General features: G+C 60.2%; 1 protein-coding gene across 3 annotated transcripts in view; it reads right to left on the bottom strand.

Annotated features, from left to right (window-relative positions):
* Positions 1–12,601, bottom strand: part of CPLX2 (complexin 2) — a 72,634-nt gene that overhangs the window by 42,386 nt on the left and 17,647 nt on the right. For all 3 annotated transcript variants that reach the window (XM_073355175.2, XM_073355176.2, XM_073355178.2), the window contains one exon: positions 5,058–5,094. Coding sequence is in view for 1 of the 3 variants with exons in the window: in XM_073355178.2 (XP_073211279.1) it covers positions 5,058–5,094 (37 nt within the window). In the remaining 2 variants the exon portion in view is untranslated. The remainder of the gene's footprint in view (positions 1–5,057; positions 5,095–12,601) is intronic.

Genomic DNA, 12,601 nt, shown 5'->3' on the forward strand with positions numbered 1-12,601 from the left:
TTTGTGTAATTAACAAGGGTCACGGAGAAGCTAACAGGGCCCAGAGGAGGGACACCATTAGCATCTCCTAATTAATCTGACTCGAGAATATTAAAAACAAAATAATCAACTTTTCCAAATGGGATGGACTCCGCTCGAGCAAGGCTGCTGGCAAATATGGATTAGCTTAGATTCCGGTTACTGGAGGCTTAGCCCCATGAGGGGGACATCCTTCAGCGACTACATTAAGTCTGGACTGAGGAGCTGGAACGTGCCCAGATCTTGGCTTATTTCTCAGCTCTCTCTAGCCATGTGAAAAAGCCCCGGCCTCGCAGAGCCCTGGGAAATCTGGAACACGGGAGCATGGCTGGGCCAGGCCTTTGCTGCATTATTGAGGCTCTTCAAGCAATTGTGGCTTTTCCTTCCTTCCCAAACTTCCTTCCTGACCGTAGGCAGGACGCCGGCAGCCCCAGCACCGAGTGATGACCAGCGAGGCTCAATGAGAGTCCTGCACTAGCTCCCGTGGGGCTGTAGGTCAGGCCCTAGGGGAGGCGGGCAGGATCAGGGTTGCCCATGCAGAGCACACTAGGAATGCAGGGCTCTTGCTAAGGTCACCTGCTTTAGCTGCATCTTTAGCACCCAGCAAAGCTCTTACCAGCTCTGCGGGGAGCACGTGCTGTGACATGGCGCTGAAATGCTTCACTTCCTAATGCCGGCTGAGACCAGGCAAGGCCAGGGGGCTTCGGGTTCGCGGAGCTTTACACTGTAGGGCCAGCCCTGGTCTGCAGCCCGGAGCAATGGGGATGGGCTCAGGGAGAGGTGGCAGACCTGCTTCACCTGCCTGCTGGAGACAGGGTGCCGGCACACGCAGGGGAGGAACCTCTGCTCAGGGCGTGGGGAGGGCTCAGCTTTCCAGAGTCATTTGATATGCTAAGTTTCAGAGTAGCCGCCGTGTTAGTCTGTATCCGCAAAAAGAGCAGGAGGACTTGGGGCACCTTCGAGACTAACCAACTGATTTGAGCATGAGCTTTCGTGAGCTACAGCTCACTTCATCGGATGCATTTGCTGTAGCTGTCCTCCTTTTCTTTTTGATATGCTAACTATCCAGTGCAGCCCAGTGCTCACCAGCAACCCTCCAAGAACGGCAACCCAGCGCACGCAACCCAGCACTCACCAGCAACCCGATGACAACCCAGTGCACACCAGCATCCCTACAAGAACGACAACCCAGCGCTCACCAGTAATCCTACAACAGCTGCAGGGAAGGAGGTTTTTAGGGCCATTTAAGCACCAGAGTTAAAGGGCTGGGCGCTCAGCTGCAGTTCGTTACATGAACAACCACACAGTGCTGTCAGCTCTCCCCTGCCGGGCAGCCTAGTTTATAAAGGGTTATTTGGACCCAGCTCCCAGTCAGATACTTGGCTGTTTGTGAGTCTGGGCAGAGGGATGCTGGGAAATGTAGTCCTCCTCCAGGAGCAGCGAGGGAGCCTCGTGGGAGGTCCTGAAGCCCAGCAATTTGGGAAGCTGGCAAGCAGCAGGTTCCTGAGGAAGGGGGAGCCTGGGACAAGGAGGGACAGGGTATGCGTGTTACACCGTGGCTGGAGTTGACACTGTACTTGCAGGCCCTGGGCCAGGGGACCTCGAGACGTACAGGAGGGTTTGTGTCCAAATGATGGATGGTGAAGTGGCAAGGAGAGCAGATGAACACGGCGGAGGAGAAGAGGGCTATTAGCAGCAGCTTGTAACCTGCGCTGTGGGGAGCCAAGATGGGCAGAGGAAGGGGTGGGGGCACTGGAGACAACCACAGAAACCTGGGCAGCTCTGGCAGGATACAGGCAGAGAACAAGGATCAGGGCGATTCCTAAGGCGGGGTGGGGTGGGGGGGCGTTATCACTGAGCTGCCCCGCAGGGAAAGGGCCGAGAGGGATGTCAGGGACTGAAACCGTTCTGGGGCTCCCTCCACAGTCCTGCCGGTGCCCCTCAATCCTGACCTGCAGCCCCCCCTGAGAGGTGAAGGTGAAATGCTGCCAGAGGAGCACGGTCAGTGGTAGTGTTTCACCCCCGCTGTGCCCAGGTGCGAGCGACGCACGCGGCCCGCTGCGGAGAGAAGGTGATCCCCGATGGCCATCCCGCACGGCCCCTCTGGAGTGCTCAACACACGACGACCCGCGTTTAAAATCCAGGTGAACCGTGCTGCGTGGACAGGGCCTTGCTCTTTGCACTGTGGTGCAGCTGGATGGTCACGGGCCACCGTGCGACACGGGGAGAACCGGCTCTCACCCGCCCTTGGTACCTGCCTGGGATGGGGCAAGGGGGGATGCAGCCCCCTGCATGGAGGAGTCCATAATAACCGTTGTGGGCTTGGTCCAGCCAGGGGAAATGGCTGGGCCTCCTGCCTCTGAGAGCAGTGGTGAGTGGCTAGTACCCACGGGCTCACCTGCCTGCCGGAGGGACATTCACTCAGTGCTGGCCGGGTGCAGCCCATGGGGAAATAACCTCCCCAGCCAGGTCCTTCTCTGACCACAACCCCGCCTGCTGGGGCAGAGGTGGCCGAGCGTCTCCTTGCTGTGGGGCTCTGCGGGTTCGCCGAGACGTCCTCCCCGCCCCACATCACTTGTGGAGCCTCAGTCCTGTGATCAAGGCGGACCTGGCGGCCACCTCCCCCGGGATCTGTCCTGACGGATTCGCTCTTTGGAGCACAGTCCCCGGGGGGAAGCAAATCCCAGCCACTGCCCACACAGAGACGGGCCGTGTGGCCTCGTGGGAGGCGAGCCCGGGGTCTGGTGGCAAGGCAGCGCGATCCAGTCCTGCCAAAGCAGAGATTGGCCCTGCGCCGCAGAGCCACTCCCCGGCCAGGCGAATGGGCTGCAGCCAGCACTATATGCACATGGAATCACCAACTCCGAGTGCGTGGGCAACACAGCAACAAGTGACTCCACCCTGGACAGATGCAAGGTCACCCCATTGCACGGAACAAGCCTCTCACTCCCCGCAGGGGCGGTGGGTTAGCAGGGACCCCAGGAAACGGCTCTATTCTGCCCTAGCACAACAGGCTTTGCCGGCCGAAGGTCCAGTTCTCTCACTGCAGGCTGAAGCCCCCGGCCCTTGTCTCCGTTCCCTGCCAGACAAGAGCCTCGCACCCAGCACGCTGGAGCCAGGGGAGTCGGGACGGGTTCTGGTGCAGCAGAGGGTGACCCCGTTCTAGCTGCCATTGCCTGGGATGGTGACAAGCAAACGAGGACTGGAGCCCAGGTCCCCGCACACTTGCTCCGCAGGCTGGGCTAGTCTCCTGTCTCCTTGCTGGCCCTGGCATGGCTTCTCCAGGTCCCCCGCACAGTCACCGCCTCCCCAACAGCCTCAGAGACCAATCGCTCCGACCATCCCCGGCCCCCAGCTCTCCCAGCCGCCCCGGCCGTGCAGTTCAATGGTGCCGCTGCGTGCTGGGCGGGGGAGCGAGCCCTCTCTCTGCGACCTCACTGCCAGCACCGCTGCAGGCTCCTATGTGCGGCTCCCCCAGCAGCCGGGTGGTGGGCGGGAGAGAGACATCGCTGCCTGTTGTATTAAAAATAATCCAGCCGAGTGGAGATTCATTACAGATCAGTGTGACAGCCGGGGGAATGAAAGAGCCCATCTATCAGCGCCTGACAAGCGCCTCCTTTGTTCCTGGGCTGGGTCCTTAAGCCTTTCCCGAGGCACTACGGCAGCATCTCAGCCTGGCCAGGTGCTGGGGCCAGTCTAACCAGACACAGGCCGGGCAGCGCCATCCGCCGTGTGCCAGCTCTCAGCTGGCTGGGTGAGCGCCCGGCTACTGCCCAGAGTCAGCAGTGCAGGCAGGCCGCGTTCCCTCGGCTCTGAGTGTGGGCAGCTTGGTACCCACAGTGCCCGGTAGGCTTGGCCCTGGAACTCGCCGGCAGTGTGGGGAGGGGAAGCCCCAAGCACCACTCACGAACGCCAGGAGATGCCGGGTGCGTTAGGAACTGCTGCCCTGATACACCAACCCTATGCCCGCTGCACAGCTCCCATCAGGGCGTAGCTTTCCTCCCGACCCAGGGCCAGCTGAGAGCAGCCGATGGCATGTGTGGGGAACCCTTCAGTAGGGCAGGTAAGTGTTTCCCCAGCCAGATCTCCCAACTGGGCTTTGCAGCATGTTGCGAGGGGGAGGGAGAAGTTGTTCTGGTGACAGATCAACATCCCCTGCCCTCCACCAGCCGCCTCAGGGAGCCTCTTCCGAGGGGACTGTCTCCCTTGCACACCAGGGGGCTCATCATACGAAATTCTGCACATGGAACAAGAGCGGGGGAAGAGGGGACAGACTGAGGCCCTGCATGCTGCCCCCACCCTTTCAGCAACACCCCCACAGCTGAGAGTTAATGCCCGGTCAATACAGCAACGGCTTAGAAAAGGCCCCAGTGCTTTAGCTCCTGTTACCAAATGAGCAACGAGGACAGAAATCAAACCACGCTGAGCCGAACACCCCCAGCCGCTGCCACTCTGTGCCTTGCGGCAGAATGGATCTAGGCGGGCGGATCCCAGGAGAAAGTTGGGTTTATTGACTTATTTCAGTTTCTTTCCAGCTCCCTGTTAGGCCGGGCGCTACAGCTGTTCTAAAGAAAGCCTGAATGCAACACGGCCATCTCGCTGCTTTGCCCAACTTTTATCCACATGGGGCCAGAGCAACACAAAGCGCCCCGGGCATCTGGCCCCAACTCCCCCCGCCCCCAACTAAACAGCCTCCTAGGCACGCTGTCCAGACCTGAAACGCTCTGTAACACGCAGCAGGCCAGAGCCCCCCCAGGATTTCAGTTCAGCATCAGCAGTGCAGGGCCAGCTCAGGGCAACATCACAGGATACAACAAATCCCACCAGAATGCCGGGGGTTGGGGCGGGTCACAGGCTAACGCGAGTCGGCCCCAGTCTATCACAGCACGCTGAGTTCGCTCCCCGACAATAACCAGGGCCTGAGTCTTTCCCTGGGAGTTCCTGGGTGGAAGGGGGATATGGGCAGTAATGGGCTGGTGCAGCCCCTGGGAAGTTATCTCCTCACACTCTAAAGCAGGAAGGGGAGGTTTGGTGCTTACCTTGATCTCCACCCTGGGGTCGGGCAGCAGTAAAAGCCTGGGGAGAGAACAGAAAAGAGTGAAAATCCAAAGGCAAACTCTGTGCTTAGGAGGGGAAAGGGGGCTCCTGCGGGGTTCGGGATGACAGACCCCAGGGCTGCCTGGCTGAGTATCTGACAGTGGCAGCACTGGGTGCTGCAGAGGAAGGTGTAGGGACCCTGCAGGGGAAGATGGGGGATCTGGCCCCAAGAAGGTCTCCTCCCAACCCCAATGATTAGAGATTGCACCTGTGACGCTCCATGGCAGGAGAGTTCAGGGAAAGTGACTGTACCGGGGGGCTCAGATACCCGGGGGATGGGCCCGACGCAGAACAGGTTAGAAGAACAAGATGACGCCAACTTTCTCAGGCATATTCATGAGCTTCCTCTTACATTTTGCTCAGCCCTGTTCTGGATGATGAGAGACCCTCCGCCACCCGCCGGCTCCTGGCTTCCACACGGACATGGTCTCTCATATGCAGTCAGCCCCTGGCCACGCAGGCCGACAAGCACAGAGACTCCTCCAGCACCAGCAGGGAGAAGGAGATGGGGGAAACCAGCGTCATGCCCCTGGAGCGAGCATGGTCCCAGCTCAGTGACAAACAGGGTCCCTAGGGAGCATGGCCAAGCCCTGGAGGGCTGCCCTGATGCTGACAATCCTGCTGACTGGCTACTCCCCTTCCCAAAGTAACAGCCCTGACAGCGCTCGATGACGGACCCTGTCAGTTTCCCCGAGGCCAGGCTCCGTTCCCTCCCCAGCCCTGCTGCGGTATGCCTTTCTGGCTCTAGCCAAGGGCCGAAGGACATTCATGCTCCAGCCTGGTTTAATCGCAGACCCTGTGCCAGCTGGGGAGTTGGCACTGATGGATCGTCTCATCTCAGTGTGACAGCAGAAGGGAGAACTAGACCCCGCGCAGCCTCCAGAACCTTGCTCCTGCCCTCTGGAGCCCCTGGCAGCACAGGGCTGAGTGACTGACCGGCCTCCCTGCTCGGCAGGGCGCGGGTGCAGCAGATCTGCCAGGTGGGGAAGGTTCTCAGCGCTGCCAAGTTCACAACATGGACTCCTCCCCACTCCCAGCCCCACAGCCGGGGGGGCCGAGGGGAGAGTGCACAGGGCTGGAGGCTGAATGCTAGCACTCTTCGCCCCTTTAAACGGAGCCCAGAGCAGCCCCTCGGGGGGCGGCGGGGTGGAGCGCCGGCAGCTCCTGCCGGACAAAGGCTGTGGAAGTTCTGGCTGCAACGTGCCCACCGGCACATCCCCTCCCTCCTGGCTGCCTGCCCTGCGGATGGATGCGGGGACATGCCACATCAGCCTGACAGACCCTGGATGCGGGTCGCTACAGGAACATGGCGGCCGCTCCCCCACAGCGCTGATATGACTCCGGCCCCACACAGCGTCCCTCAGCCAGAGCCCCGCGCTCCCCAGGTCTGCCCAGCTCTTGTGTATTCCTCTGTCTCCGTGAGCAGTGAGCACCACGGACTCGGCCAATGGTGGACATTCACGCCTAGCCCCCCAGGCCCTGCTCCGGGGTCCCTCCTGCCTCCCCCTTCCCTTCGGCAGACCCCAGCCAGCGGGGCTCCTGTCCTTGTCCCTCTCGCTCCGCGTTCGACTCCCCCCCGGCGCAGCTGTGCTCTCGTGCTCACTCTCCAGCCCAGCCCACGGCTTTGAGCTCTGGTGCAGGCACCAGCAGCTGGCTATTGTTACTCCTTTGGTTTCCTTATGGTCCCCTTCCGATCTCCACCCAGCTGCATGGACCGCAGGCGTTACCTGCGTAACGCGGACCCGGCCCTGAAAGGACTCCCCAGAGGCACAGTGAGACCCGAGCCACCCCCCCACCCCCTGAGCTTTGCTCGCAGCAGCAGACGAGCCGGGGTGCCCAGCCATCCAGCCCGGGCACAGAGCGAGGAGGCCCAGGAAGGTTACCTGAAAGGCCAGGGTCCAGGGAGCAGGAAGCTGCGGATCGATTTAGGATTGCGGTGGAGGAACAGGGGAATGGTCTGGCATCACCAAGGCCGGCACAAGCCACAAGCTGTCCAAGCCAGAGAGTGGAGAGGTGGGAGAGGCAGCGTGTAACAGAGAATAATTCAACCTGGCTACACGGCCGCTGAACTCCAGGCCTGCCGCAGCCCATTGGTGCAGGGCAGTTATTTATCCCCCCCGCCCCCCGGGGCCCTGACAGCGGCTGCAGAAAATAATTATCAGCTCTCCTCATCTGTAAAGAGGATTAAAAGCGGTTAACTCAATTTACAGAGGCTTTGTTGTGTCGGTTTTCCCCAGGCTGCTGCGCAGGGAGATTTCCACACAGCCACTTATGCCACTTTTACCCGGCTGTCTTCTGGAGGTAATTGGGTTTTGGAAGAGCCTGTTTAAAATGCGTAACCCGGCCTTGTAAACAAAACCAAGCCAGCACCCGCGGAGCAGAGCAAACACCGGTACTGCGCCATGCTGACCCCTTGGCAGATGGGTGGGTCTGGGCTGCTGAAAGCTCCAGGGGTTTTGCCGCCGGGCCCGGAGGCACCTCACCCCCGTCCTGGGAAACGCCAGGGGACAAGTCCTGGAAATCCAAAGTCAGTCCCTTGGCGTCCGGGGAGCGGAGTGACGCTGGAGTGGCTGGGAGCAGAGCCCGGCCCAACGTCTTTTAGAGCCTTTGCCAGGTTCGGGGGGTGAGCTGCTTTGGGGCGTTACCCTAGCCCCAGCACCCCACTGGGCGAGGGGTTGTGGGGGGGCCCTTCACTAATCAGTGCCTGGGCACGGGTACCAGTGCAAGCTGGCGGCCCGGGGACTGCAGTGACCTCTGTCTGCAAATGGGCTCGGCATTGGCAGGGCTGCCACCCCCAGCTGCTCTGCACCAACCCTGGCCTGGAGGGTCCCCCCTCCTTGGACGGCAGGGCAGGCCTGGGCCTCCGGTACCACCAGTGCGGACTCATACACGACCTCCAACCCCCTGCCCTGTTCACGGGGCGTCGGAGCCTTTCCCTGCACTCGGCGCGAGCGACTGGCGGCCGGCCCTGCCCTAGGCCGCCCGTTCTGAGCTCAGGCGTTAGAGAAGCCACCACTGTCCTGTCCCCTCATCCAGCTGGGGAGGAAAGCCAGCGTGCCCCCCCGATGCACCAGAACACACACGCTTCAAACCAGGGGCAGCCCCCTGGAGATTAACTGCCCCCCCCCAGCCCCCTGAAGATTAACTGCCCCCCCGACTCCCTGGAGGCTGATCTGCTTTTATTCTCCTTGAGGCCAGTGCTCAGAATTGACCCCCCCCCCGCCCCATTGCAGCCCATTCTCCTTTCAGCACAAACAGGGGCAGGTGCGTTTCATTCCCCAGCCCCACACTGCGTGCACCAGCGCGCCCCACGGGTAACAGACACCCTAAAGAAGCTGCTGAAGCCAGAGCTGGATGCCCAGAAAACGAAGTGACCCAGATCAGTGCAGACTGTGGCTGCCCCAGGGACTTAATGACCCAGCTGGGAAGAGCCTCCCTGAGTCTGACTCTTGGGGTCTGTAAGAAGCACTGGCCACTCTCCATCTGTCTGCTGCAGTGACCCCTCCCAGAGCCCTGACTGATGGCACGTGGCTGGCAGCACAGGGCAACGCCCAGCCTGGGCAGCCGTGCTGGACAAGCTCCTCTTGCTGGCACTTTGCTGCTGCCGTGGGCCGGGACACGGTGATGCTAACTCTACTGAGGTCCAGGAGGCTGCTCAGCCAGGACGTGTGTGCGAGTCTCCTGCTGCTTCTATACCGAGGCCTGACAAGAAATGCCAAGCCCCCGGTGGGAGACGCCAGCTATGTTGCTGAGGGCGACGCTCCTAATTGGGGTTGTACCCGTGGGCTGGACCAGTCACAGAGGGGCGGGGGCTAGTCGGGGCCCAGCCTGGGGATGTACCTGACCCATACAGATCAGGAACCATCCCCCAGGGCCAATGTCACGCCACTGTCCAGCACAATCCACAGAGCTACTTGGGTAAGCAACAGGCCATGGGCCTACCTGGGTGGCATCAAGGCACTCTGGTATGTGCATGGGTTATTTGGTCCCACAGCTGGTCTGGACGGGGTTATAGAAGCACAGGGGAAGGGGGCTGAGGAGGCTACCCTAGGGAAAAGGTGTACAGCCTCCCCATTCCCCAGCTAGAGGGGACATGGCGGGCGAGCGGAGTAGTTACCCAGTAGCTTGAGTTGATTTGTTCTGCATTTGAATTGGTTGCAGGAAACAAGGCCAGCCCCCGGCAAAGGGACAGGGTGAGACCAGCTGCAGGGACTTTGTGTTTCCTTCCCCAGCGGGTGAATCTGGGGCACACCCTCAGGGCACCTCTGCCACCCCTCCAGCCTGGCACTCACCAACCAGGGCACCTGCCCAAACTTCCAACTGCACAAAAGCGTAGACCACGCAAGCACCTTCCTCTGAACAGGTGTTCACGCACGCACCGCCCACCCGCGTGTGCTCATCTTCAGGGAAACAAACAGCTACCCTCTTGCACGCACACACGTACGTACGTGAGCGCATCAGACAACAGCATCTACTCTATTCTGGAACACCAAAGCACTTCACGGGGCCGTAAAAAAAGCAAGCTCTAGAATTAGCGTCCAAAAGAGCCTGTCTTCTAATGCAAAGTCCTTCGCAGCGCAGGCCGCAGGGAGAGGGGGGCTGGCGCACCCTGAAGATTTGGGGAAAGGCCCTGGTCGGGGGGGGCTCAGCAGGGCTTGCAATGCCCATGAGTGCTGCTAAAAGCAACACTGTGCAGCCTTTGCACGAGGGGGATGGGAAGAGGTGAAGGGATCTTACTGTTCCTGGAATATGAGGGAGGGACTGAGGTGGCTGAGTCAGGAACTAGCCCCTCCTTGCAAGCTGCCTCCATTGGACCATGACCCCCTGCTATCCCAGCCCTGGGCTCCCTACACACAGCTCGGCTGATGCCCTCCTGGCTCACAACTCCCTCCTAGTCCAGTGCTGGACCCCCAAACACAACTCTGCCGACACCCCTTGGTCCCAACCTGCAGCCTCCCCCCACTATCCCAGTGCCTAGGGCTGCCCCCTGGACCCCACCCGTGTGGATGCCTGGAGCTTTCCCACCCTAGACAGCTCTGCCATTGTGCACCCAGGGAAGGCTGGCACTCACAGCAATCATTAGCTCATCTCAGATGTGCACTTTTTATTCCTCTTTGCTTTGCCCCAGGAGTCCCCATTCAAAGTTTTACTCTCCTGTTCTTAGCACAAGCCAAATCCACTGCAATACTTGAGATTCACCCAAAGTTAGTGGACTCGAAGCTCCGACAACAGCACCTGGCTGCATTGCTGGGTGCAAGACAAAGCTGAAACAGTTGCCGAACAATTAAAAGAGCAGCAGTAATGAGATGAAGCTGCTACCCAAGTACCTCCCCTGGCTTCCCAAAGGGATTTCTATCCCCCACACTGCAGACAGGGAAACAAATTCCAAAAGTGTAAGTGGCTTGTCCCAGTTCACACACAACTCCTGGGCCAAGCTGAGCCATGAAACCAAGAATCTTGTTATCCAAACTTTCTGTAGCTACGCAACAACTCCTGATCACAGCTCTAAAACCATGCAGACAGCTGGCTGTTAGGAGCAGCTCTTCCCATGCAGAGAGAACACCAATTCGCAAGTTGTCAGCACGTAATGCCTTCCATCCAACCACAGCTGTTCCAGCACGTGCTTTGCCTTCCCAGGGATGTTTGCGGGCTTGCAAAGTAAACACAGGCAACCTGGGCAACCAGATTTCCCAAGTATGTGGCTATTATTACCCAGAATACACTGGGGCACATATGCAAATTGTTTGATGCACAAATTGTCCATTGGCCACCAGGAACTGCAGTCCTCTGTATAATGAGCTGCGTCACAACCTGCTGCTTGACTTTCCTTGGCTTTCTGGAGGAGACAATGCATGGACCGGTCATCCCAGGAACTCTGCACTGGTGCAGCTTTCTCAGGGGCAGTAATGGGGGAGGCTGCAGTGTAGACAGGGCTCAGGGAGTTTCACTTCCCTGTTGTTGGCTCCAGTTACCAAAGCTCTTTCTACATTCCTGCCTCCACCATTGTTACCAGCAGGAGACTGCTGGGCCTGGGTAGACGGGAAACGCTTACAGCCAACTTGAAAATGCATCGGGCGTTAGTCATGTGACGCTAATCCCTGGATCTCTAAAATGTCCCCAAGAGGAAATGTTTCCCCAGGCTTGGTCACTGTCCTGTTTCAAATGGAAACAGACGGTTCTACACAGGCATGGCCCTTCCCCCACAGGGTTTGCCAGTGCAGGGCCCAGGGCTTCATTTGCAATGAAACAGGTGCCGGGGCTCAAGCATTTATATTCCATGGCTCAAGCAATTTTTTTACATTCATAACTGATGCAGCAAGGCCAGAGGTGCCGGGCTCCGAACTGCTGAGCCCAGAGGTGCTGGGCTCTGAACTGCCAGGCCTGGGGGTGCCGGGCTCTGACCTGCCAGGCCCAGAAGTGCAGGGCTCTGAACTGCTGAGCCCAGAGGTGCCAGGCTGTGACCTGCCAGGCCCAGAGGTTGCCAGGCTCTGAACTGCCAGGCCCAGAGGTTGCCAGGCTCTGACCTGCCAGGCCCAGAGGTGCCGGGCTCTGAACTGCTGAGCCCAGAGGTGCCAGGCTGTGAACTGCCAGGCCCAGAGGTTGCCAGGCTGTGACCTGCCAGGCCCAGAGGTGCCAGGCTGTGAACTGCCAGGCCCAGAGGTGCCGGGCTCTGACCTGCCAGGCCCAGAGGTGCCGGGCTCTGACCTGCCAGGCCCAGAGGTGCCAGGCTCTGAACTGCCAGGCCTGGGGGTGCCGGGCTCTGACCTGCCAGGCCCAGAAGTGCAGGGCTCTGAACTGCTGAGCCCAGAGGTGCCAGGCTGTGACCTGCCAGGCCCAGAGGTTGCCAGGCTCTGAACTGCCAGGCCCAGAGGTTGCCAGGCTCTGAACTGCCAGGCCCAGAGGTTGCCAGGCTCTGACCTGCCAGGCCCAGAGGTGCCGGGCTCTGAACTGCTGAGCCCAGAGGTGCCAGGCTGTGAACTGCCAGGCCCAGAGGTTGCCAGGCTGTGACCTGCCAGGCCCAGAGGTGCCAGGCTGTGAACTGCCAGGCCCAGAGGTGCCGGGCTCTGACCTGCCAGGCCCAGAGGTGCCGGGCTCTGACCTGCCAGGCCCAGAGGTGCCAGGCTCTGAACTGCCAGGCCTGGGGGTGCCGGGCTCTGACCTGCCAGGCCCAGAGGTGCCAGGCTGTGAACTGCCAGGCCCAGAGGTGCCGGGCTCTGACCTGCCAGGCCCAGAGGTGCTGGGGCTCAGCCCTGCCAAGCCCTGGCACAAATTCCGGGCTGGCTGGGCCGTGCGTGCGAGTACGCACAGAGGGTTGATGAGAGGTGAAAGCAAAATGGTGCGACTGGGGCAGACCCTCTGTCGCAGTGGCAAGAGCACAGAGCTCAGACCGGGAACTCACTTCACCCAACGCAGGTCTCTCTGCCAGCCAGGCCCAACCCTGAGGGTCCTTCCCCCCGGCAGAGATCTCACTGATCTCAGTACAGAG

This window comes from Lepidochelys kempii, chromosome 8 (genome assembly GCF_965140285.1).
Source record: "Lepidochelys kempii isolate rLepKem1 chromosome 8, rLepKem1.hap1, whole genome shotgun sequence".
Lineage (NCBI taxonomy): Eukaryota > Metazoa > Chordata > Testudines > Cheloniidae > Lepidochelys > Lepidochelys kempii.